Here is a 25,369-nt window from a genome sequence, read left to right as displayed (position 1 = left end):
AATACACTAGCCCTACAAATATAAATATATTATATATATTTGTTTAGCACATAGAGTTTACCAGTTTTGACTGAAAGTAGGCTTGCCAGCAAAATCACTTTGCTATCTTCCCTTCGACTGGCCAATGCTTTGGGGTCCATTATCTGACAGTGCAGAATGGAGTCCCCTTGGAAGGAAACTGACCAGGAAAAGCTGGCTACACACATGTGACCCAGTGCAGTTCTCAACGTCCCCAGGCGGTGTGCCTTCCTGGCCGGTACCAGTGGCAGCCGTCTCGAGGCCACCTGACCAAAGGAGAGGGGCTGGCACCCCGCCACCGGCCCAGGGCCCTCGCCTTGGAAATGAGCCGGGGTCACGTGCCCGCCTGCAGTCCACCGCCCGTGGACCCTGGCCCGCCCCGGCCGCAGGGCAGAGGCCACCGGATCACGCGCGCCGCGGCGGCCCGGGACGGCCCAGCCAATGGGCTGGCGGCGCCCGCAGGACCCGCGCGGGCGGGAGGGCGTGGGGAGGCAGGCCGGGCGCGCACGCCGCCGGGCCCTATCGCCGCCTCCACCGCCTCCCGGACGGGAAGTGAGCTGCCCGGGTCCGCAGTGCGAGCGCGCCGGTGAGAGGGTCCCACAGCAGCCCGCACGCGGGACGAAGCATGGCGGCCGCCAAGGTAAGCGTCGGCCGGTTGCCCCGGGGAGCGCGCGGGTCGGATCCGGCCCGGGGGCGCGACAGGCCGGGCGTGCACGTGCCGAGTGGATGCCTCTGGGGACGCACAGGGGAAGGAGCGCAGGGCAGCTGGTCCACCTTGCAGCGGCGGACGGAGGGAGGGGACCGCCACTCCCGGGCGGCACCGGCGGCCCGTGCGCGCTCCGAGGCCGGATCTTGCCGCAGAAACTTTGCAGGGGACCCTCCCACTGGCTCCGGGAGCGGAGCCGGTGCCTGATAGGCGCCCGGCGGGCTCAGCTGAGGCCGGCGAGGAGAAGCCGGTGCGCCCGGGGCGGGGGAGGGCCTGGGCTCCGCAGGTCCTTTGGGCCACCCCAGCTCTCTCCTGCCCCAGGTCCCGGTGGTGGTTGACCTGGGCTTCTCCTTCCCCGGGACGGAGCGCGGGCTGAAGCCTGATCCTTTTAGGTTTCAAGGCTCCGCCCTCCCGCGGGCGGGGAAGTCACCTTGACTTCCGTTTTTGGAGATGGCTTGGGAGGGTTGGCCTGCGGGAGCCTGCGGACCAACTCCAGGGGACCTCCACCCCCCACTCCTCGCCCCAACCTTTCTCATCCTTCTCCCCACTCCCCATCTGACAACACTTACATGCCGGCCTCCGAGCGTTTGAGAGGCTTCTTTTTAGAAATGACAGAACAGATTGTCCGGGGAGCCTGTAAGCCCTGTGAAGTTCTACTTAAAAGGAATTCTGCGGAATGTGAATCATTCACTCACCCAGAGGAAAGGCAGCTCGGACAGACAGCTTGACCTTTCCTTTTTCTTGAAACCTGGACACCATTTCAGTCTCTTTAGACTCCATTCCAACTTTTCTGGCAGAATACCATATTTAGTCCCAATCACTTGAATCATTGGAATTTATTGCTTTTAATTTTTAAGTTCAGGAAGGCAGCCCTTTAATCAAGCCTATACAACTTCTTAGCTCATTTTAAGTGCAGTGAACTTAAACATACCCAACATTTCAAACATTTGTCCTTAATCAAAACTTCGTGATAACCCTCAAGAGGAAAACATGGCCAACACATCATATTCCTATTTATGCAAGCAAACTAATCACATTTGCAATGGAAATTGTAAGCAGACAAATATATTTAAATGCTGTTCAATGACTTAAGTTTCTCCAGGCTCCCCAAATCCGCATGCTTCTTCATACTCCTAGACTCTGGGGCCTAAGTGGCCTTTCCCTTTCCAGTAATTACCCCGAGTTCCATCTTCAGGAGTGTGCTGTGTATTGTGTGTGAGCACATGGGTATATATAACTGTTTTAGGTAGACTCTCTGAGGATTACTGGGATTCATTTTTGGAAGCTATAGTTAACCCTTTCAAACCTTGACTGTTTCTTTGCGTTAAATTTGCATGCAATCAGAGTACAAGGCTTGGTATAAATTAGTTTCCTCTAGGTGAGTTCTTCCAGGAGAGTGGGTGGGAGTAGATACCCATACTGTACTGTCATTTTTACATATGCAAATGAATTAAATCATTTCACTTAATTTGGAGATAAAATAATTGAGGAACTTAAATTGAGGAATATGCATATAATTGGAATATAAGATAAGACTGATTAGTATGAAGTAAAACAGTACTGTGGAAGCAGGTTTAACTTTGGGGTAGTACTTTTATTAAACTGTCACATCATATCAATAAGTGCAGTTGAATTTTAGCCAAGTAGTGAGAGTCAGGGAAGATGAAACCTTTCATTTTTACTCTTTGGGAACTTGTGTTTTATTTCTTTATTCATTTAAACTTGCCTCTTTTCAGGATATCTAATGGCTCATGTCAATTCGTGCACAGGTGGGGGGTCCCTTGGCCTGGCTGGCAATTGGGGCCGATTGGGGGGGGCACAACTGGCAGAGGAGAGGGGGTTGGCCATTTGGGGGGGAGGGACTGCAGGAGGTTGGCCAATTGGGGTCGATCGGGGGGGAGGGGTGGTTGGGGGGAGGGACTGGGGGAGGTTGGCTGGCCACAGGTGGTTGGCTGTTGGAGCACGCTGACCACCAGGGGGCAGCTCCTGCATTGAGCGTTTGCCCCCTGGTGGTCAGGGCATGTCATAGCAATCAGTCGACCAGTTTGGTCATTCAGTCGCTTAGGCTTTTATATATATAGACTAGAGGCCTGGTGCACAAAAATTTGTGCATTCGGGGGGGAGGGGGGTCCCTCAGCCCGGCCTGTGCCCTCTCGCAGTCTGGGACCCCTCGGGAGATAACGACCTGCTGGCTTAGGCCTGCTCCCGGGTGGCAGAGGGCAGGCCCAATCCCTAGGTGCAGCCCCTGGTCAGGCTCAGAGCAGGGCCGATTGGGGAGTTGGGGCGCCGCCCCCTGTCATGCACAGAGCAGGGCGGATCGGGAGTTGCGATGCCACCCTCAGTCACGCTCAGGGTAGGGTCGATTGGGGGGTTGGGGCACCGCCCCATGTCACACTCAAGGCAGGGTCCATGGGGAGGTTGCGGCGCCAGCCCCTGTCACGCACAGAGCAGGGCCAATCAGGGGGTTGGGGCACTCCCCCTGTCATGCACAGAGCAGGGCCCATCAGGGGGGTTGGGGCTCCTTACCCTGTCACGCACAGAGCAGGGCAGATCAGGGGGTTGGGGTGCCGCCACTCTCACACTCAGGGCAGGGCCGATGGGGAGGTTATGGCTCTACCCCGTCACACATAGAGCAGGGCCTGTGGGGTGGGGGGGTTGGGGCGCCGCGCCCTGTCACACACAGAGCAGGGCCGATCAGGGGGCTGGGGCGCCGCACCCTGTCACACACACAGCCGCAGGGCGATCAGGGGGTTGGGGAGCTCCCCCCTATCAGGCACAGAGCAGGGCTGATCAGGAGGTTGGGCCACCTTCCCCTGTCACAAACAGAGCAGGGCGGATAGGGAGGTTGTGGCCCTGCCCTCTGTCACACACAGAGCCGCAGGACGATCAGGGGGTTTGGGCGCTGCCCCCTATCACACTGATCCCGGTGCCGGGAGGCGCTGATCCCGGTGCTGGGAGGCATATTACCCTTTTACTATATAGGATAGAGGCCTGGTGCATGGGTGGGGGCCGGCTGGTTTGCCCTGAAGGGTGTCCTGGATCAGGGTGGGGTCCTCACTGGGGTGCCTGGCCAGCCTGGGTGAGGGGATAAAGGCTGTTTGCAGCTGGTCACACATCCTTCAGGGTGGGGGTCCCCACTGGGGTGCCTGGCCAGTCTGGGTGAGGGGCTGAGGGCTGTTTTCAGGCTGGCGGGTGACTGAAGCTCCCACCTGCTCCTTTTTTTCTTTTTCTTTTTTATTCTGGGCCAGTTTTAGCTCTGGCTCCAGCTCTGAGACCTCTGCTGCTGAAAGCAGGTATCTGGTTTGTTTGGGTTCTACAATCGAAAGACTGTATCAACTCCAGCTCTGAGATCCTGGCGGGCTGAAAGCAGGTTTCTGGGGTTTTGTTTAGCTTCTATATTTGTAACAATGTTTCAAACTCCAAGCTCAGAGGCCGGCAAGTCAGGCGGGGAATGTTGGAGTCCTCCATCACTGAAGCAAGCAAGCCTCATGTTAACTTCAAGCTGCCTGGCTGCCGGCCGCCATCTTGGCTGGCAGTTAATTTGCATATCTCGCTGATTAGCCAATGGGAAGGGTAGCGGACATACACTGATTACCATGTTTCTCTTTTATTAGATAGGATATTTACAATCCAACAAGACATCAAAATCAAGTCAGAGTAGATGAGAAAACAGCATAAAGGGGAAAGTAAGATGAAGTCAGGGCTAAGGTTCATGGAAAATATGGATCTACTTAGTAGAGATGACTGAATTTTCTAGCAGCCAAGGCAAAGAGAAAATGATCAGTGAGGTCAGCTACTTGGAAGAGAGGCCTCCTTGTATTGCGAGCTGAGGACAGTCTTTCCTCACATACTTTCACATGCTATGAGCAAACTGCACTGCAAACTACCTACTGACCACAAATATATGTATGCGGGTTCGTTCCATAAGGCCATTTCTTACAATGTCCATCATTGTACCTCACGGGCAGTGCAGTACATGTAGTCTTAAAATGCCCCAAATGAGCTGTGCTCGAGTACTTCAGTCCAACCGTGCCCCTTACTTAGATGCCTTTGGGCACAATCCTTGGATGATTCTGTCAGCTACAATCAGTGCTGGGCAGCCCATGTTAGTGGCCACCCTCTGCTTTTTGCTGAAGTGCAGATACTCCATGTTGCCATGTTGAACACAGAGCCATAGGGTTAACAATCTCATCCGGGTTAGGGTTGACATTCCCTCTTAAAACTAGGAGAGAAGCTCCCTTCCATGGAGGGTCTAAGAAATTGGGCCAAGAATCTGGGACTCAACAATTGTAGGTGAATGCCAGCACTCACTATGGTGACTTGTTTGACTCTTCAAGCAGATTTGTTATTTTCTGGATGCACCAAGCCACAACTAGCAGTGTCCTGATCTCTTGACCATTTATTCTTAGTTTCCTTGGTTTTTTATTTAGTCAAATGTAATGAATTATTCAATAGCCTTCTTACTAAATAGGAAGTCTGAGAATTTAGTCTTTGCTTTTTGTTTTGATTTCTGCATGAAGAATAATACTTAATGATGCAAGAGGTGTTTGTTTTTCATGAAGTAACATTGATCTAAAACTCCTGGTGTTTTGAGATGAATTGGAAAGCGCTTCCATTTGCTTGCTGCCTACTTTTGTAGGCATAATCTTGGGTTGTTAGATGGTAAATGATAAGTGATGTGCCTGAACTGTTTGGGTTGTTTTAAGTATTTCTTTGAAAAACTTCCAAACACTGCCCTGTATGTATTACAATGAAAATGAGTTGTTTTTTTGTTTTTTTTAAACTTCTTCCCCTCTGCCCCATTTTGGTTGTAGTGAACATTTTCTCTTTGTCGCTGGTTGAGTTTATACATTCAGAATGATGAAATTAAACTAGATGGAAACTGTTAACAGAGAATGCTCACTTGAGTTCAGGCATGAGAGATGTTCAGGTGTAAAACTAGACAAGGACCAATAATTTGGGTGACATTAGCCTAGAACTAAAAGAAAGAAATTTGGGGACAAACGAAAGCACGGATAATACAGGCATAACTTGGAAATACTGAGGTTTTGGTTCTAGACCACCACAGTAACACGAGTCGTAATCTTTTAGCTGATGGAGGGTCTTGCCTTCACTTTGTAAAAAATGCACATCTGTAAAGCACAATAAAGCGAAATGCAATAAAATGAAGTATGCCTGTTGTAATGGAAATTTGGTCTGTAGGACTAGTACATTTAGTATTGATATTCCATTCTTGGATGACTTGTTGCTATCATCATTGATCCATTTAAAATTGTGTATTCATTGGGTTCTTTCTAAATTCCACATGGGACTAAGAGGAGGGTATGAAAGTCAATTGGACTCTGTTTGGGCCTTTAAGAAAACCAATATTAGAAATTAAGTCCTCTCATGGAAGAGCCCTACGTTTAGAGTTAGTGCCATAACAAGGGCTGTGGGAGCATCAGGGAAGGAGCCCGTTTCTGTGGGGGTGAGAGGAAGAAATGTCTCAAGGTTGGTATTTCGCAAGAAGTGAATGTCCCAGTGATAGGAAACAGCAAATGAAAGGCAGAGAGGTGAGAGCACATGCTACAGTTAGGGGATGGCGGGTAATAAAACAAATCGAAGAGCAGCTAACAGTTATTGAGTGCTTACGAGATAGGAGATTTAATTTTAAAGCTTTTCATTATTAACTCCCTTAATGCCTTTAACAGTCTTATGCGTTATATACTATCATCCCAGGTTTACAGATGAAGACTGGGATACCAAGAGGTGATCTGATGATCAGGAAGGAAGGAGCTGGGGTTCAAATCCATCCAGTGTGGTTCCTGAGTCTGTGCTTTTACCCTGTCTACCATATTGTCCATCTGATGGTTTAGCGTGGTACAGAGTAGAGCATATGGGAGAAGGGAGAGATGGCCTAGGAGGAGGAATTAGGCACCTTAGTTATACCAAACTTTTATTTCAAGACTACTTACATAGCGCCGACTATGTACCAGGCATTTCCCCTAGTGCTTTACAAATAATCACTCAATTAATGTTCATAATACCAAAAGGTAGGTGCTCTCTATTTTTGTCCTCATTTTACCGGTGAGAAAACTGAGGTCCAGAGAGGTTATGTAATTTCCTCAAGGTTGTACAGCGAGTAAGTTATACAGCCTGAGTTTGAACCCTTCCAGTCTGTATTCAGAGTCTCTGTTCTTAACCCTTCTCTTCCCAGGCCTTAAAAAGAGTTCCATTTGCAAAGGTGCATGTGAGGATTCACACACCATCAATTAGGAACATGCATGTTTCCTGATGGTGCCAGTTCAGTCATTTGTATCTGTAGAATGCTTTTTGGCGTTCAGCATATGTTGCATTCATATACTGAGCGTATATTTGTTAAATGGCTTTCAAACCACATTGCACAGGGCAGGGATTGTCATATGCCATTTACCATACAATTCATATACCATACAATTCACCCATGTAAAATGTACAATTTAATGGCTTTGCGTATCGTCACAGAGTTGTGCAGCTGTCATCACTGTCATATACCTTTGTAAAAAATTTTAACCCAGTATTTAACCTCCATTTTATGTTTCTCATCCTGTAATAATACCCTCTTCAAAGGTTTGTTATTGAGGATAAAATGTGATTGAGTTTATTAAGGATGTTCTGCAGATTGAAGTCTTTCTCTTCTTTATGGTAAAAAAAAAAATGCTAGGCATTTGGTGGTATAATAATAGCATCATAAAGCAGACCAGTTGTTTGTGGTAGGCAGGAAGGAATGCTTGAGTTGGTTTTATGCTACTATGATGATGGTACGTGTTTGTGGTTTCATTGACGTTTGGATTTAGGGTTTCTTAAATTGATGGAGATGGATAAGCCTTGGAGGATATATAACACTCTTCCCCTTATCAATTCTGTCCTTTTTACCAGGTGAAGAAATGGAGTCTCAGAAAAATTTATAATTGGTCCAGTTTCCCTTGAAGTCCCTTTGCATTTTGCACTATTGTAGGGCAAGGATTCTCAGCATATTGTAGTCATCTGAACAGGTATAAAAACGTCGATGCCCGGGTCTTACCCAGAGGTTCTGATTTCATTAGACTTCGGCATGGCCTGAGCCTCAAAGTTTTTTAAAAGCTCTCCAGGTGAATCAAATGTGTTTCTAAGGCCACTGCCCGAGGCTGTTCTTGTGCTCCTTGCTTCAGTTGGTCCTCTGATGGCTCCTTCTTGGGATAAGGAAGAATGAACGCAGTGGGATAAATGAACATCCCTGCTGTGTCTGTTAAAAGAAAGGGTGTGTGGGGTCCCTATAAGTCCTCTTCTTTCTTGGCTACTTAATTTCAGTCCTTCTGCCTCGTATCACCTTGGTGCTCAGACATCGAGTTTATACACTTTTGTAATTATCCTAGAATATAGGTTTTCCCACCAAAGCGGTTGGAAGCTCCTTTTGTCTCCTGCGAAGCCTCGGTGGTGTTCTAGGTCAGGGTGGGTGCCCGAGGCGGGAAACATTGCCAGGCACAACCCTGGTCTGGCAGCCTTTCCCCTGGTGAACCTAGTTCTGTGTGGTCCCTGCTCCCCAGTTAGGTCACCCGGCTTTGTAAGCCTTGGCCAGCAAATACAGAAGTGGGGACTGGGAAGGGCTGAAAGTCAGTGTGTAGTGTAAGAAAATCAGGGAGCAGGTCTTTCTGGATATTGAGTTCTTTCCTGAGATTGCTGGCGGAGTCTGACTCCTGCATCTTTGACCTTTTGTCCTGTGACCAGCCTCCGCTTCTGTTGAGTTCTTACATGGTATCATTCTTGCTGTTCTCCACCGTCGATGAGGACTGGTGAGCATGGTCCCTTCCTGTGCTCCTGCAGCATAAGCACCTCTTCTCCCTGCCATGTGTGCTTGGCTGCCTCTGGTGGGGTCTTGGAACAGAGGAACGTATTCATTTGCTTGGGAGTAAGAAGGATGTACCCTGTCACAGGGATGTAATTCCCTTAGAAAAATATTTAACAACTGAGCAAACCTCTCTCTCTCTCTCTCTCTCTCTCTCTCTCTCTCTCTCTCTCTCTCTCAATGGCTTATTTAACCAGAACTTCTGGTTGGGTCACACTGACCCAGCCAATGGTGGCTTTGGTCTGTTCCCTCAGAATTATTCCCAGTGGCTATTTTGTAGAGTGGTGGTCTGGTCTGTTGATTGGAAAACTTTAAAAGATAGAATACTCATATTCCCCATTTCTTTTGGAAATTTGCTGGTTGAAAATAGGCCCGATGGTTCCTTGTGACTTTAGGTGCTGACAGCATAGCAAAGTGGGCAGCGTTGAAAGTCTTAGCAATTCAACCTAAATAAGCCACTCTATTTAATGACTGTTATTAGGCTGGTTGCTTTGTCTTGATTTCCACATGTAGTCACAGCTTCCACATGTTATCCGTGAAAACTGTTGATAGGAGTCGGATATCTCAAAAGACACAGTTTTATGGTAAAATATCTTCTGCATAAGACATTTACAGTACAATTTGTAAGAAAATTGTAAGTGTAGAAAATATAAGTAAATGTAGGGGAAGAAAAAGTTTTCCTCAACCCTCTCTGGGTCTCTGGCTGGGTCTGAAAATTAAACTGACAAAGACAAATTAACAGGAGAAAAAGCATATCAATTGTATTGAATTTTTACAAGTAAAGAGCGCCTTCACAGGGCAATACGACCCCAGAAGAAGTGATCAGAGCGAGAAGCTTTTATTCCTTTTAGACAAAGAAATAGTACTTTTGTGAAGAATTGACAGGAAAAAGGGTGTTAGGTTAGGGTTAGTAAATGGTGAAGAAGTAACCAGGCAGATAAGGGTTAATTTAACAAGGTGTGTTTGTACAGATTTCTTGGCCCCCAATTCCCCATCTCTGGTGATATGACTGTCTTCCCTCCTCCTGGTACGGGGAGGGTACCCTTAACCTGGGATTTTTATGACCAGTTTCAGAGAAGGAGGGTGCATTGGTGGTTGGGTAGGAGGTCACAGTGCCCTTCCTGTTTCTGCCGTTTTTGTGTGTGTGTGTGTGTGTGTGTGTGTGTTTTCAGATTTCTTCAGCTTCAGCTAGTCAATATGCCAGGGTGCTGTATTTTGGGGTAGTGTGTTTAGAACTCCATCATAAGCCTGTTTTGATGCATCTTTAGTGTTTTCTTCAGGTTAGACATGTGATTTGCATGTGTCTGGTACTGTCCTCAGTTGTGGGCTAAGCTGCAGGGGACCCCGACTGCTCCATCAGCTCAGAACTGCTTGCTCATGTGGGAAGAGGCTTTAAGAACTTTTTATTTTTTTAAATCAGTAGCTCTGGTTTATTGAAAGAGCCCTGGACGAGAAGATGTCAGAGCCTGCGTTACAGGCCCACTGCTTCTACTGATGCTAAGAACATAGAGAAGTCTAACTTTTCTGGCTTCTTAGTCTCGCCCTTGGGAAGTCAGGGACTCTCTGTGACAAGCAAGAGGAAACATAACATATAAAAACACTTTGGGAATTATGAAGTGCTATAGCAGTGGTTCTCAACCTGTGGGTCGCGACCCCTTTGGGGGTCAAACGACCCTTTCACAGGGGTCGCCTAAGACCATCGGAAAACACATATATAATTACATATTGCTTTTGTGATTAATCACTATGCTTTAATTATGTTCAATTTGTAACAATGAAATTGGGGGTCACCACAACATGAGGAATTGTATTAAAGGGTCGCGGCATTAGGAAGGTTGAGAACCACTGTGCTATAGGAATGTCAAGAGATATCTGTTGGAGACGGTGAGACATTTGTACCTAAATGAAAACTAGGGGACATAGGAACTATTTGACCTACCTGAATCAACCATGGCATACTTTTCCTAATTGTGATCTATGAAATATTCACAAATAATGCTTCAGTAGTCCAAGTCTCTGAGTGGTCTTTCTGGAGCCTTGAGTTGAAAGTTTTGGTCCCAGGACCAGCAGCACTGGTTTTACTTGGGAGCTTGTTAGAATTGCAGCATTTTTTGACTGACTTTATTTGGGGCAAACATAGAATATTGGGGATCAGCTATAATTATATGAAATACTAATCATGCTCTGTTAACCTTGACTGCCTTGTTCTGATTAAAGAAAGGACATTCTAACCTGGCTGGGAGTTGTATGCCCCCAGGACCTGGAAGTCAACCTTGGAATGTGATCCATTCTCATTCAAGAACTGTCTATTAATATGGAAAGATTAACAACCTGGTTGCCCAAACAATGGAGTCCCGCCCCAGCCCCCCTTGCCTACTTCCCCATGCCTGCAATTCCTACTTTCCCTTGTAATCTTTGTCCTTCTACCCAATATAAGCAGCTGGATTATGGGGGGCTGTAGAGCAGATTTTTGTGGGTGACCTGCTGCTCTCCTAAACTGCCGGCGGTATTGGAATAAATGCTCATATATGATTCAATCCTGTTTCTGCTTAATTGGCTCAAGTAGTGACAAGCAGCCTGGACCCATTGGTGATCTGGTTCAACTTTAGGTTGAAGATTCTGTGGCATTGGACCCTGCATTCTTAGCTAGACCCCCTGGGGATTGGATGCACAATAAAGTTTGAAGACTTTTGACTGGAACTCTTATTATTGTATCATTACATGTATCTGCCCTTTCTAAACTAAGGGTACCGCACCTTTTGACTTGGTTGTCTGTCAGTCCAACTTTTTGAGGAAATAAATACATAGTGACAAAATTCAGTATAAATTTTGGGGTTTTAGAACTCATTGGATCCCACACTGGGGCCAGGGTATTATTTTGGAACACATCTCTGGATTATTGCTTAAGGGAATGTGTGATTATTCTGTAGGGGTTTTACGTTTCTCTATTTCTTTACTGCCTGCCCACACTCAAAGTTCCTGAAATGGAATTGATACCTGTTCTTTTGTTCAACATCCTTTCCTAAAGGTTACCTACCAGTGATCCCAGTCCTGACGCTGTTGGCTCATCCTTATTATTTTTGACCTCACGGAACCTGTGTCTCCCCACTTCCTTAAACACCCTACATCAGCTTTCATGGTGTCCCCTCTGAGGGCCTCTAATTCTCTTATTCCGCCTTTATTCTCCTTTACAGCCTTCTTCTCGTCCTTCTGCTTCTCTCTGAAATGTTGGTGTCCCCAGTTCCCTGCCCAAGATCCTATTCCCCCTGGAAGGTGATGGCTCCACGTTCACTCCTCACGCGCCAGCCTTGCATTTTCAGCTGTTTGTTGGCAATCTCAACTTGCCCGTCTCAAAGATATTGCAGAGTCCGCTTACCTAGAGTTGAGTTTATCTTCTTGGTCGTGCCTCAGTGTCAGCTTGCAGCATAGTTTTCCCAAGTACCTGTTGAGGGCAACCAGGGGAGACATCACCTGCAAGAATTTGGATGTGGGCAGAGATGGGTTAGGCAAACTCTTCTACCCTGAGAGGCGTGTCCTGTCTCCTCCATCGATGTTCATTTTGCCATTGCTTTTTAGCCACAGCATTGCCATAGCTGCCGAGCTGGTCTTGCCTTTGGTCTTTCCCTTGTACTTCTCTCTCCATTCTGTCCAGAACTGTCAAAGATGCTTCTAAGATTGGCTCTTGTAGTCATGTTAGTAGCAGTATCATCTACCAGGGTATAGATAGTCACAGTTTTTAAAAAATGCTTTGAAGTGTGTTACTGGCACCAACCATCTGCCAGCTCCTATACTAAGTGCCGGGCTTCCCCAAATGATAAGCTTGGGTGTGTTTTCAAGAACTCAGAGTTGACAGGGATTAAAATAAACAGAGAATCTGAAGACCCAAGTTTCATGATTTGACCTTCATCATCACCTACAAGATAGAAAGGAAGGCGTAACCATTTTTGACAGAGAAATTTAAGAATGGCCGCTTACACTTCTGTAACACTCATACAAACCAGGCATTGTTCTAGGCACTCTGTGTATGAAATAATTTAATCTTCACAGCAGTCCTATGACATGTCGTGCTGTATTGTCTCCATTATACAGTGGGGAAACTCATCTGCACAGAGAGATGAAGTGACTTGCCCAAGGTCACACCGCTTCTACGTGGCAGAGCTGTGGTTTGAACACAGCCAGCTTGGCTCCAGAGTCCGAGCACATGACCACTGTGCCACATTGCCCTCTTTAATTTACCTGCTACACAGTGTGGATTCATGTTGCATGCCGAATGCAATTTAATCTCTTTACCCCGCTGACGCCTCCTTGGCCTTGGCTGTTGTCAAACAGTCATTCCCTTGTCGTGCCCTTCACAGCCGTGTGTGAATGGGACCTATCCAAACCATGTTCAGATTCCTTGCCATAAAGCTATGGCAACAGTGTAGTGGGGAAAAAGGAGCCTGCTTGTTTAACTTAGAGTTGTCAGAGATAGGAATGTTTTTGGCCATTTCTCTATATTGGCGGGCAGATTTTGTTTATTTATTTTTTAATTCTTCCCTTCAATTTTAAGAAAAGGGGTCTTAGTTTTATTTCCCCATTCCTTGAAGCACCTGAAAGGATGTTAAAAACCCATGTCCTAAGTTTGTAGTTTTTACAGTTGGTTGGTTCCAATCAAGATGCAGACACAGTCCACACATGGCATTTAGTTGCCATGTCTTTTAAGTCTTGCTAGCCCAGTCGTGGAGGTAGGTGGCTTGCAAGGAAAGGCTAGTGATATGTCAGGTCTCTTATCTGATTCTGCCGGGCCCGCCGGCCAGCACTTTCCTGCCCCGTGAGCATGCTCACACTCTTCCATTGCAGGTGAAGGTCACGCTGCGTTTGAGGATTCCACTTTCTCCCACTGTCTTCCACTCGGTTCTGGAAGCAAAAGCTCAGGCCCTGGCTCTTTTTTGTGGTGGTGCTTGAAGACCTCTGTTGGTCCATTTTTGGTGTCCACCAGCACTTTGAGAAGAGGCTAGTTTTGACCTTTGTCCAATTTTCTATTAGGTTATTTGCCTTTTCATATTGATTTGTTCTATGTAAGAACTGTGGCCCTCTGTCCTACCTGTTACACATTTATTTATTTTTCATTTTTTGCAACTGATGTTTAACTGGCTCACACTCACTTTTGATTTAAAAATTTTTTAATATTATATATTAATATTTTCCTTTACTGAATTCTGGGTCGTCTGTCATGTTTAAACACAGCTTCCCACCTTAATATTACAGAAGAAACCACTCATGTTTTTCTAGCACTCTTTATAAGACTCTCCCTCTTTTTAAAGATTATATCTGATTATCTGCAGTTATTTTGATATAAGATGAAAGGTTAGGGGACCAGTTTAATTTTTGTAGTTGTCCTTCAACCCCAGTAGGTCATGAACTGTCACTAGTGCCACATCATCAACCAGTGTGGCTGCTACCAGCTCAGCCCAGACCAGGGGTGGGCAAACTTTTTGACTCGAGGGCCACATTGGGTTCTTAAACTGGACCGGAGGGCCGGAACAAAAGCATGGATGGAGTGTTTGTGTGAACTAATATAAATTCAAAGTAAGCATCATTACATAAAAGGGTATGGTCTTTTTTTTTTTTCAGTTTTATTCATTTCAGACGGGCCGGATCCTGCCCGCGGGCCATAGTTTGCCCACGGCTGGCCCAGACCCTCTGCTGGTTCAGATGCTTAAGCTGAGAGCCTTCCCCTAGGGCTCCGCTGTCCGCTGCTCACTCAGCCAACGGGCCTCGGCGAACATGGAAAGGATACCAGTCGCTGGGGAGCCAGGCACTGCCAGCTTCTCTCCCAAGTTACCCTCCTTTCATTCAGTGCTCATACTCGTGTTCTCTTTCTCACAGATGAGAAAACAGGAGGTCGTATTAATGGTTAACGATGGAGTGAGAGTTTAAACGTACAATTGTAAACCCCACAAAGTAGGTGTAAACAGCATTCTGTGAGGGGAATCTGGTTGCAGAATCTGGAAAATCTTCCTGGAGGAACTGGCATTTGACTTGGGCCTTTTAAATTTACTTTCAACAATAAAGATAAATTTAGAAAGAAAAGATTGGCAGCATTGCCTGGCCAGTGTGGTTCAGTTGGTTGAGCCTCATCCCATGCACCCGGAGGTCGCTGGTTTGATCCCTGATCAGTCGTGTCCCAGTCCATGGGCTGTGGCAGAGGGTGGAGGAGGGGCTCAGTCGAGTGACATCATGCAGATACTTTGGGTGAATCCAGGCTGTGCAGAGGGCTCCTGTTCTTTTTCTTTACAATTCCTCTGCGGTCCTTGGACTATTCTTCAGGTGTATGATGTTGATGCACAGAAGGATTGTGAACAGGTAGGGTACCATTTAGTGGAAGCAACTTTTCTATTGTCTTTGATTAGCTGCTTTCCGCTGCATTTATTAAGTTAGTTGTTCTCTCTCCGAATCCATTTTAACTTCCTGTGGCAGTATTTGGGCTCCAGCCACTTGTGTGATCTCCTAAGTAGAGCCTTTCAGCACTTTATAAATATGCCATATACTTTTTATATTCCTTTGTTCCCCGTCAGGAACACACATCCCAATCTTCAGAACAGCACAATCAGTTTTTATTCATTTAAGGAGCAGTAGTAATTTGACACTTGCTAATATGTAACAAATTATATTGGGAGCGATAATTACAATTGCAGCTGGCTCCTAATTATACTGTAACCTTGATGCTTAAAAAAAATTGAGTCTGAGTTCAGCATATAATACTGGAGAATAATACTCTGCATTAGGCAGGTCTGCCTTCTACTGAACCCTGGGCATTTATGTATCATAATGCCCAATCAAAAAGACTTTACTTTAAATTGCTTTCAGCTACAGTGTTGTCCAGTAGCACGATTCATAAGGATTGCTTGAAGTCTCCATCTTTGCTTGCCAAATTCTTGGCACATCCTCCAAGTATTATAATTAGTGTCAAAAACTGGGCTGTAGAGTATTTTTGTCTCTGTGGTTGACTACTGCTCATTTAAGACCATGTGTCTTAAATGCCTCAGCTTCCTCATCTGAAAAATGGAGATATTAATGACTCTTCACTTTACACAGTTTTAGAGATTTTTAAATGAGATCAGATGTAAAGCCATTAGCATTATGCCTAGCATAGTGTCAAGGGTCCAGTCAAAGTTAGCTGGTCAGTGTTAGTTGCTAAAATCAATAACAAATGACCCAGCTGCAAAGACTTTGCCTCCCTCCATGACCCCTGACTCCAGCAGAATTACGATCTTAGTTCTGCAACCACTCTACCTTGTGATGATGGCATGTATCACCACACTCTTTGTACCAACCGCTTGTTGATAAGTCTGTCATTCTCTCTGCAGGCAGGGTCTCTGTTTATTTGGCATTGTCTCCTCAATGCCTGGCACTGGGCCTAGCACACCGTAGGCTTCCCCTAGGCCAGTGGTCGGCAAACTGCAGCTCGCGAGCCACATGTGGCTCTTTGACCCCTTGAGTCTGGCTCTTCCACAAAATACTGACTTCTGCGCACGGGCCACGAAGTTTCAATTGCACTGTACGTGCGCGCCCGCACGTGGTATTTTGTGGAAGAGCCACACTCAAGGGGCCGAAGAGCCACGTGTGGCTTGCGAGCCGCAGTTTGCTGACCACTGCCCTAGGCCATTGTGCAGCATGAATGAGCCAGTGGAGCAGCACCATCTAAGGCAGTGGTTCTCAGCTGGGGCTGGGGTAGTTTTGCCCCCTGATGCTATTTGGCAATGTCACATCTGGGAGGAGGGGATTACTACTGGCACCTAGTGAGTAAAGTCCAGGGATGTTGCTCAACTTCCCACAAGGCACCAGGCAGCTGCCTACAACAAACAATAATCTGATCCCAAATGTCTGTAGGCCCAAGGCTGAGCAACCTGCTTCCTGGCTGTGGCATTGTGGAAAAGGGATGGGCTTGGAGCAGATCAACCTGTTTGGCCCGCAGTTTTCTCCAATGTAAAGGAAGATAATCCAACCTGCTTTAAGGATTCTCTGAAAGAAAGGGAGATTCTATGGGTGTGTGCCTAATGACTGCCTAGTCAGGTTCATCTTGATGGTCCTGGCTATCCATGATTTAAAAAAAAAAATAGACTTTATTTTAGTTTCATAGCAAAATTGAAAGGAAGGTTCAGAGATTTCCCATATACCAGCTGCTTACACATATTCCTAGACTCCCCCATTATTATCATCAGACACCAACACAGTGATAACATTTGTTACAATTGAACCTACATTGACACATCATTATTACCCAAAGTCCATGGTTTATAGTAGGGTTCACTCCTGATGTACATTCTATGGGTTTAAACAAACTTTATAATGACATGTGTCCATACAGAGTATTTTCTCTGCTCTAGAAATCCTCTGCACTCTGTCTATTCTATTTCTCTACACCCTAACCCTGTCAACCACTGATCTCTTTCTTCTTTGCCTTTTCCAGAATGTCATGCAGTTGGAACCATACAGAATATAGCCTTCTCAAATTGACTGCTTTCACCTAGTAATATGCATTTAAGTTTCCTCCATGTCTTTTCATGGCTTGATAGCTCATTTCTTTTTAGGACTCAATAATTTTCATTGTCTGGAGGTACCAATGCATTAATTGTCAAGATGTTTGTCAAATGTGTGCAGGTGTTTGTATAAATATAAGTTTTCAACTCCTTTGGGTAAATACTATGAAGTATGAGTGCTGGCCTAGCTGATGTCCCAGTTGTTGAGCATCTAGCTAAGAACCAGGAGGTCGCAGTTCAATTCCCTGGTCAAGGCACATGCTTGGGTTGTGGGCTTGATTCCCAGTGTGGGGTGTGCAGTAGGCAGCTGATCAGTGATTCTCTCTCATCATTGATGTTTCTATCTCTCTCTCCCCTCCCTTCTCTGAAATCAATAAAAAATATATTTTAAAAAAAGAAGTGTGAATGCTGGATCATATGGTGAGAGTATGTTTAGTTTTGTGAGAAACCTCCAATCTGTCTTCTAGAGTGACTGTACCATTCTTCTTTCCTGCCAGCAATCTATGAGACTTCCTGTTGCGGCACATCCTCACCAGCATTTGGTGTTGTCACTCTTCCAGATTTTGGCCCTTGTAATGGTTGTGTAGTGATGTCTCATTGTTTTGATTTGTAATTCTTTGATTGCATATATGATGGGGAGCATCTGTTCACATGCTTGTTTGCTGTCTTTATATTTTCTTTGGTTTGCTTTCTGTTAAGGTCCTTGGCTCATTTTTTAATTGGGTTGTTTGTTTTCTTATTGTTAAGTGTTACGAGTTCTTTATATATTTTGGATAACAGTCCTTTATTTGCTATTCGTTTGCAAATATTTTATCCCAGCCTTTTCATTCTCTCAATTTTTTTCGCTTATCTTTTCATTCTCTTGATAATGTCTTTCATAGAGCAGAAATTTCTATTTTAATGAAGTCTAGTTTATCAGTTCTTCCTTTCATGGATCATGCCTTTGGTGTTATATTTAAAAGTCTTTGCCAAATCCAAGGGCATCTAGGTTTCCTACTATGTCTTCTTTTCTAAATTTATTTATTGATTTCAGAGAGAGAGGAAGGGAGAGAGAGAAATATCCACTTGCTGTTCCACATATTTATGCATTCATTGGTTAATTCTTGCATGTGCCCTGATTGGGGATCAAACTCACAGCCTTGGCATATTGGCGTGGCTCTCTAACCAACTGAGCTACATGGCCAGGGCTACTTTTATATATATACTAGAGGCCCGGTGCACAAAAATTTGTGCACTCGGGGAGGGAGGGGGGGCGTCCCTCAGCCCGGCCTGTGCCCTCTCCCAATCTGGGACCCCTCGGGAGATAACGACCTGCTGGCTTAGACCTGCTGCCGAGTGGCATAGGGCAGGCCCAATCCCTAGGTGCAGCCCCTGGTCGGGCTCAGAGCAGGGCCATTTGGGGAGTTGGGGCACCGCCCCATGTCATGCACAGAGCAGGGAGGATCAGGAGGTTGCGATGCCACCCTCAGTCACGCTCAGGGTAGGGCCGATTGGGCGGTTGGGGCACCGCCCCCTGTCACACTCAAGGCAGGGTCGATGGGGAGGTTGTGGCGAAACCCCCTGTCACGCACAGAGCAGGGCCAATCAGGGGGTTGGGGCGCTGGCCCCTGTCACTCAGAGCAGAGCCCATCAGAGGGGTTGGGGCGCCGCCACTCTCACACTCAGGGCAGGGCCGAAGGGGAGGTTATGGCTCTACCCCGTCACACACAGAGCAGGACCCGTTGGGGAGGGCGGGGGGGGGGAGGGGGTTGGGGCACCACACCCTGTCACACACAGAGCAGGGCCGATCAGGGGGTTGGGGCACTGCACCCTGTCACACACAGAGCCGCAGAGCGATCAGGGGGTTGGGGAGCTCCCCCCTATCAGGCACAAAGCAGGGCTGATCAGGGGGTTGGGGCGCCTTCCCCTGTCCCGAACAGAGCAGGGCGGATAGGGAGGTTGTGGCCCCGCCCCCTGTCACACACAGAGCCGCAGGGCGATCAGGGGGTTCAGGGGGTTTGGGCACTGCCCCCTGTCACACTGATGCCGGTGCCGGGAGGCCTCGCGGCTCCGCTGATCCCCTTGCACTGGGTGTGTGTGTGTGGGGGGAGTGTCCCTCAGCCCAGCCTGCCCCCTCTCACATACTGGGAGCCCTCAGGCGTTGACCCCCATCACCCTCCAATCGCAGGATCGGCCCCTTGCCCAGGCCTGATGCCTCTGGCCTAGGCGTTCGGCCCGGGCAGCGGGGACCTGCAGCTGCAGCGGCCCCACGATCGTGGGCTTTGCTTTAGGCCCAGGCAAGGGACCCCTAGCTCCTGGGACTGCCAGCTTCGACTGTGCCCAGCTCCCATCACTGGCTCCACCCCTACTTCCTGCTATCACTGGCCAGGGTGGAAAAGGCACCTGATTCTCCGATCATGGCTGGGGGGCAGGGCAAAGGCGGCCCCAGGGCCGCCTTTGCCCTGCCCCCCAGCTCTTAGCTCCCCCCTGGGTTTCCGATCACTGTCAGTGGCAGGGGGCTTCTTCCTGCTTTCCCTTTGGCCTCCCTGCATTGTGCCTACATATGCAAATTAACCGCCATCTTGTTGGCAGTTAACTGCCATCTCAGTTGGCAGTTAATTTGCATATAGCCCTGATTAGCCAATGAAAAGGGTAGCTCGTACGCCAATTACCATTTTTCTCTTTTATTAGTGTTGATATGTATCTTCTTTTTATATTTTAGCTCTGTGATCTCTATATAGATTTGAATGTTACATTTAGCTTTATGGTCCATTTTGTTCCACAGATCTTGGGTATCTGTTCTGGGTTTTCTTTCTTTCTTTCTTTCTTTCCTTCTTCCTTTCTTTCTTTTCTTTCTTTTCTTTCTTTTCTTTCTTTTCTTTCTTTTCTTTCTTTTCTTTCTTTTCTTTCTTTCCTTTTTTTGGTGTGTGTGTGTGTGTGTGTTTTCCTCCCAATCTTTTTTCTGGTCAACTGGTCAGTTTCCTGCCCCCTGGTGGTCAGTGCACATCACGGCGAGCAGTTGAGTGGCCTTAGCATATCATTAGCATATTATGCTTTGATTGGTCAAATGGCTGACCAGACGACCGGACACTTAGCATATTAGGCTTTTATGATATCGGATACTCTTAGTCTCAGATTCTCTCCTCAGCTGTGTCCAGTCTACTAATAAGCTCATCAAAACATTCTTCTTTACTCTTTCAGTAGTTTTTGATCTCTGGCATTTCTTTTTGGTTCTTTCTTACAATTACCATCTTTCTGCTTACATTGCCCATCTGTTCTTGCATACTGTCTACTTTATGCATTAGAACCCTTAGCACATGAATCATAGTTGTTTTATATTCCTGGCCTGATAATTTCAACATTCCTGCCATATTTGAGTCCGATTTTGGTGGTTGTTGTGTCTCTTCAAATTGTGGTTTTTGCCTTTTGGGATGTCTTGTAATTTTCCTTGGTGGCAGACATGCTGTACTGGGAAAAAGGAACTGCTCTAAAGAGGCCTTTGGTGAGGAGATGGTAGGAAGTAGATTAGGTGTCAGTCCATTAGAGAGCCTGTGTCCCTGGATAGTATATTTCACATGTGCTTCTCAGTGTTTTCTTCCTCTTAGGTGGGAGAGGATGGCTGGAGATGTCTGGAGTTTGGGATTGCCTTCCCTCTGATCAGTTAGGCTCTGATAAATCCCCAGCAGCTTGGGCTGTCATTAGATCATTTCTCCGGAGGGCAGACCTTGGTATAAAGAACAGAGGGGTCCGATGGATTTCAAAATGGTTTTCCTCTCCTCCTGCTGAAGAGCAAGGTGTTTCTTTCTTTGATGATTCCTTGTGGGGACCAGGTGGAGTTCCAGGAGTCGAAACTCACCAAATGTGGGGAACTCCCTATGTCTGGGTCCCCTAGGGCCCCTAGAGTCTTAAAACCTCCATCTTGTCCACAGGTGAGCCTCCAGCAGTTAGTTATTTCCTGCTCAGACACTGGTTCCCACGGAGGTTTCAGTTCACAGGTTTCTGCTCTGGTCGGCTATGATTCCCTGGTTCTGCCTTTCTGTGTTCTAATTTTGGGGGCAGTGGTTTTCCTGGTGACCTCACTTTCCTATTGGAAACTTCTATTGAAATACCCTTAGTCTACCTCAGATTCTAGGTAGAGTTGTTGATTTTTCAGCTTTTCACTTGTTGGATAGATAGAGTAGCAGCTTCTAGGCTCCTCACCTGCTGGACTGGAAGCCAGAAGTCTCCCCACCATCTTTTGTCTAACCTTTCTGTATTGGAGAAAATCTCCACATTATAGGGCCTGCCTGCCAGAATGAATGAGTCAGAACTCAGTTCCCACCTTTCCTTGCAGCCAGAACAAAAGCACATGACCTAGCTCTGCCAATGAGAGGCTGACGCTTGGCTTTGATTTGGAAGAGAGCAACATGAGGAAGCGGCTTGTGTGTGAAGTTCCCATGGCAGCTGACCTGACAGGAAGCTAGGCTACCTGCTTTTGTTGTGAGATCGGAGGTAGATTTCTCAGCAAGTGATTCTGGGATAGTTTCCGGCTTCTCTGGTGGAAACTTAGCCTCAAGCTGATTCTTCAACCTTCCTAACGAGACTGTGATTGTCCAGTAGAATTCTAATAAACGATTTTCCCTCTTAGCTTGCCAGCTTTTATTGTTTATTTCTAAGTTGAATACATGCTGGACCTCCTCACCTTCCATTCCTATTTGGGATTAGAAATATCATGGAGGTACTCTCAGTTTACACTTTTTAAAGAGTAGCTAATAATCACTGCCAACAGTAGCTCTCACTTCAGGATTCACAAAGTTGGTTTTGTGTGTGTGTGTGTGTGTGTGTGTGTGTGTGTGTGTTTTAATTCTAATTGATCCTCAAGATAACTTTTTGAAATAGATAAGTAGATTTTGGCATTTTCCCCATTTTATAGATGAGGCAAGTCAAACTCAGAGATGTTAACTGACTTGTCCAAGATTCGAGTTAGCAGCACACTGAGACCCAAATATTTATTCTCAAGCTGGGGATGTCTGTTTATGGCAAGGTGAGCAAGCACCTTCAACTATCTCCATAAGAAATTAAAAATATAAACAGAAAAATGCCTATTTCAGAAAGACTCATACTGTCTCTTGTCAAATTATTACTCTTGGGAACATTTACTGGAATATTGGCTTTAGCTTAATAACAATAATAATAAAGTCTAAAATTAGTGTGCTTAAAGCTATTTGGGCATAACAGAACACAACTAAAACATTGACATTCATTTTTTAACTGTGATACTCTCCTTGTGAATATCAGGATTTTATGGTGATGGTGTTATGGTTGTTTAATGTTTGTCTACAATAGCACAGAGTTAAATCCACCACATTTCACAACCTACTGAATCCTTTGATAAACATCTCCCACAGCCTTGAAATGACCTGCTTGTGTAATTACCCAGTGGGTGAACATTTGTGATGTCTGGTGCTTTGTAAGTCAACTGTTGAGTGACATGAACTTTTGGGATGGATTACACAAAAATGTTGTGGTTTAAAGAATACTTAACAAGGCATCTTATCTGTATGCTAATTTATATTTCAATGACTTTTTTTGCAATTCCTACTTTTTTATTAGAAATTAGGGAAACTGTAGAATGAGGAATGAGTGACTCAGTGAATTCAATGAAAATTATTTTTCTTAAATTTTATTAGACACCTCTTTCTTCCTCCCAAGTTAATGGTAACTGTGATTTTGGGGAATTCTAAACTTTCTTTTGTAATTACTGATTGTATCAGTCAAGGTTCACTTGCGGAGAACAGAATCCACTCTGGCTGGGTTAAGCAGGGGGAGTTTTATTACAGGGTATTGAATGGCTTCCAGAATTTGTTGGGAAGGTGAAGAAACAGACTTTCGGTTGAGCTCTCAGGAATGACTTCCAGAGCATCACAGCGGAGCAGGCCACCAAGGGAATAGCTGCCTCGTGTGCAGTCATGAAACCACCTAACAAATGGCGAGTGTTTCAGAACCATGCTGCCGTTGACATGGCTTGGAGGTTGCCACTGGAAAATCAGACACTTTGTATGATGCTGCTTGCTAAGACACGGCAGAAGTATGGCCCCTAACTTCCCAATCTCTGCTTTCCAAAACTCTGGCTTTTAAATCTCACCCAACTTCACCTAATAGGGCAGCACCTAGACCACATAGCTGCAAGGGAGTCTGGAAAATGTAGTTTTAGCCTTCCAGTCTTTATATTTATAGTACAGGAAGGTACATGGGAAGAAGCTTCTAAGTTGTTAGGTCACACCCAGTAGTACTTTCCATTGAGATTTTGGTCTGTCTACTACACTTATTTCCACAGGTACAAAAGACTATGCAGGAACATTTCTCCCTCCACCTCCTATTCCGGCTTGTCACTGCATGTCTGCATGTGTGTATGTGCACATCTTTCTCCACCGCCCCCCGTCCCCCATTCCCCCCCCCCCCCTTCCACACACACACACGGAGTAGCCTGCTTTGGATGAGCTGTCTCTTCTGGTTTTTGGTTTTGTTTTTGTTTTCAGATCTAAGGTAAAAAATTACTTCATGACAAGTAGGGTTTTCAGTGTAAGCTTGTCTTGGTTTTCAGACCTTTAGGTTTTTTTTCTGGCAGAGAGGGGGGGGCGGTGTTGGGGGAAGTATTGCTAAGTGAAGGCTGTGTTGTGCAGTTGGTGAAGTAGCAAGCTGAGGTGAGGACCTTGGGTTCTAATGCAGTGGTTCTCAACCTAGCCAAACATTATACTCTCATGAGGAAGCTTTAAAGATAGCCTAATTCGATTGGCATCTGGTAGGACCTGAGTACTGACAAAATTTAAAAGCCCCTCAGGTGACTTGGATGAAACAGAATTGGACATTAGCTAAAGTTGTGGTTCTTAAACTTGAACAGGACCAGGATCAACTGCAGCGGTTCTCAACCTGTGGGTCGCAACCCCTTTGGGGGTCAAAGGACCCTTTCACAGGGGTCGCCGAAGACCATCGGAAAACACATATATAATTACATATTGTTTTTGTGATTAATCACTATGCTTTAATTATGTTCAATTTGTAACAATGAAAATACGTCCTGCATATCAGATATTTACATGATGATTCATAACAGTAGCAAAATTACAGTTATGAAGTAGCAACGAAAATAATTTTATGGTTGGGGGTCACCACAACATGAGGAACTGTATTTAAGGGTTGAGGCATTAGGAAGGTTGAGAACCACTGAGCTGGAGGACTTGCTAAACCATAGACAGCATTCCCTTAATAGTGTATGCACTTTTGTCATAAAATATACCCATATTCCTTATGATTGAGCTTGAAATCCATTGAGATTTCAGACCCAGTCATATCAAACCAGGGAGAAAATTTCCTCATGGAATGAAATGAACACATGTGCTCTGGCAATCAGAGCTGGTGAGTCAGACTGCCCAGAGTGGATTTAATTCCTACTTAAAAAAAAAAAAAAAAAAAAAAATATATATATATATATATATATATATATATATATATATTAAAAAAATTGATTTCAGAGAGGAAGGGAGAGGGAGAGAGGATAGAAACATCAATGATGAGAGAGACTCATTGATCAGCTGCCTCCTGCATGCTCCCTACTAGGTATTAAGCCAGCAACCCGGGAGCCTGCACCCCCAATGGAGGGTGGTATGGCACTATGTGCCCTGACCATGGACTAGAACAGTGACCTCCTGGTTCATAGGTCGACTCTCTGCCACTGAGCCACATGGGCCCGGGCTGTGGAATCTACTCTTATAATGCAAATTTAAGAAGCGTAATGATAAAATCAGGCAATTAGATTTTAAGACTTGTCGCTTTAAACAGTTACATGCTGTTAGTATATGAGAAAAATATATATAACAATGAAAGGAAGTCTTCTGAAAGTAATCTACAGTTTGCTGACCCTTCCAAAGCCCAGCAAACTAAAGCTTCTTAAGTGATGCGCACTGTGCCTGCTGAGCAGTGATTCTGAGTTGGCTAATACCTTTCTGTGGTTCCCTCTTTCCAGCTCACAGAACTATCTGGGTATTGGTTTTACCACCAGGTAGAATCCAACTCAACCACCTCAGAACACTGGCACTTCTGACGGCGTTTTTATGTTGTCCTCAGTGACGCCACTGAAATGACACTAAAACAAGGAGATAAGAACAGGAGGTAGAAGAGAAAAATGGACATTTTGAATGGCCACACAACCCTGGGGCAATAGATGGGATTAGTGCAGAGGTGAGGCTCAGGAGTGTTTCTGAATCCACTTCCTGTGGAACCGTAGCTATCTGGGCTGCAGTGGAATGTGTCCAGGACCCAGTA

General features: G+C 45.9%; 1 protein-coding gene across 1 annotated transcript in view; it reads left to right on the top strand.

Annotated features, from left to right (window-relative positions):
• Positions 1 to 475: 475 nt before the first annotated feature.
• SLC25A13 (solute carrier family 25 member 13) overlaps positions 476 to 25,369 on the top strand; it is a 164,750-nt gene continuing 139,856 nt past the window's right edge. The window contains exon 1 of the mRNA XM_059712379.1: positions 476 to 658. Within this exon, the coding sequence (XP_059568362.1) occupies positions 644 to 658 (15 nt within the window). The 5' untranslated portion in view covers positions 476 to 643. The remainder of the gene's footprint in view (positions 659 to 25,369) is intronic.

This window comes from Myotis daubentonii, chromosome 10, assembly GCF_963259705.1.
Source record: "Myotis daubentonii chromosome 10, mMyoDau2.1, whole genome shotgun sequence".
Lineage (NCBI taxonomy): Eukaryota > Metazoa > Chordata > Mammalia > Chiroptera > Vespertilionidae > Myotis > Myotis daubentonii.
This window is presented reverse-complemented; position numbering and strand designations above follow the sequence as displayed.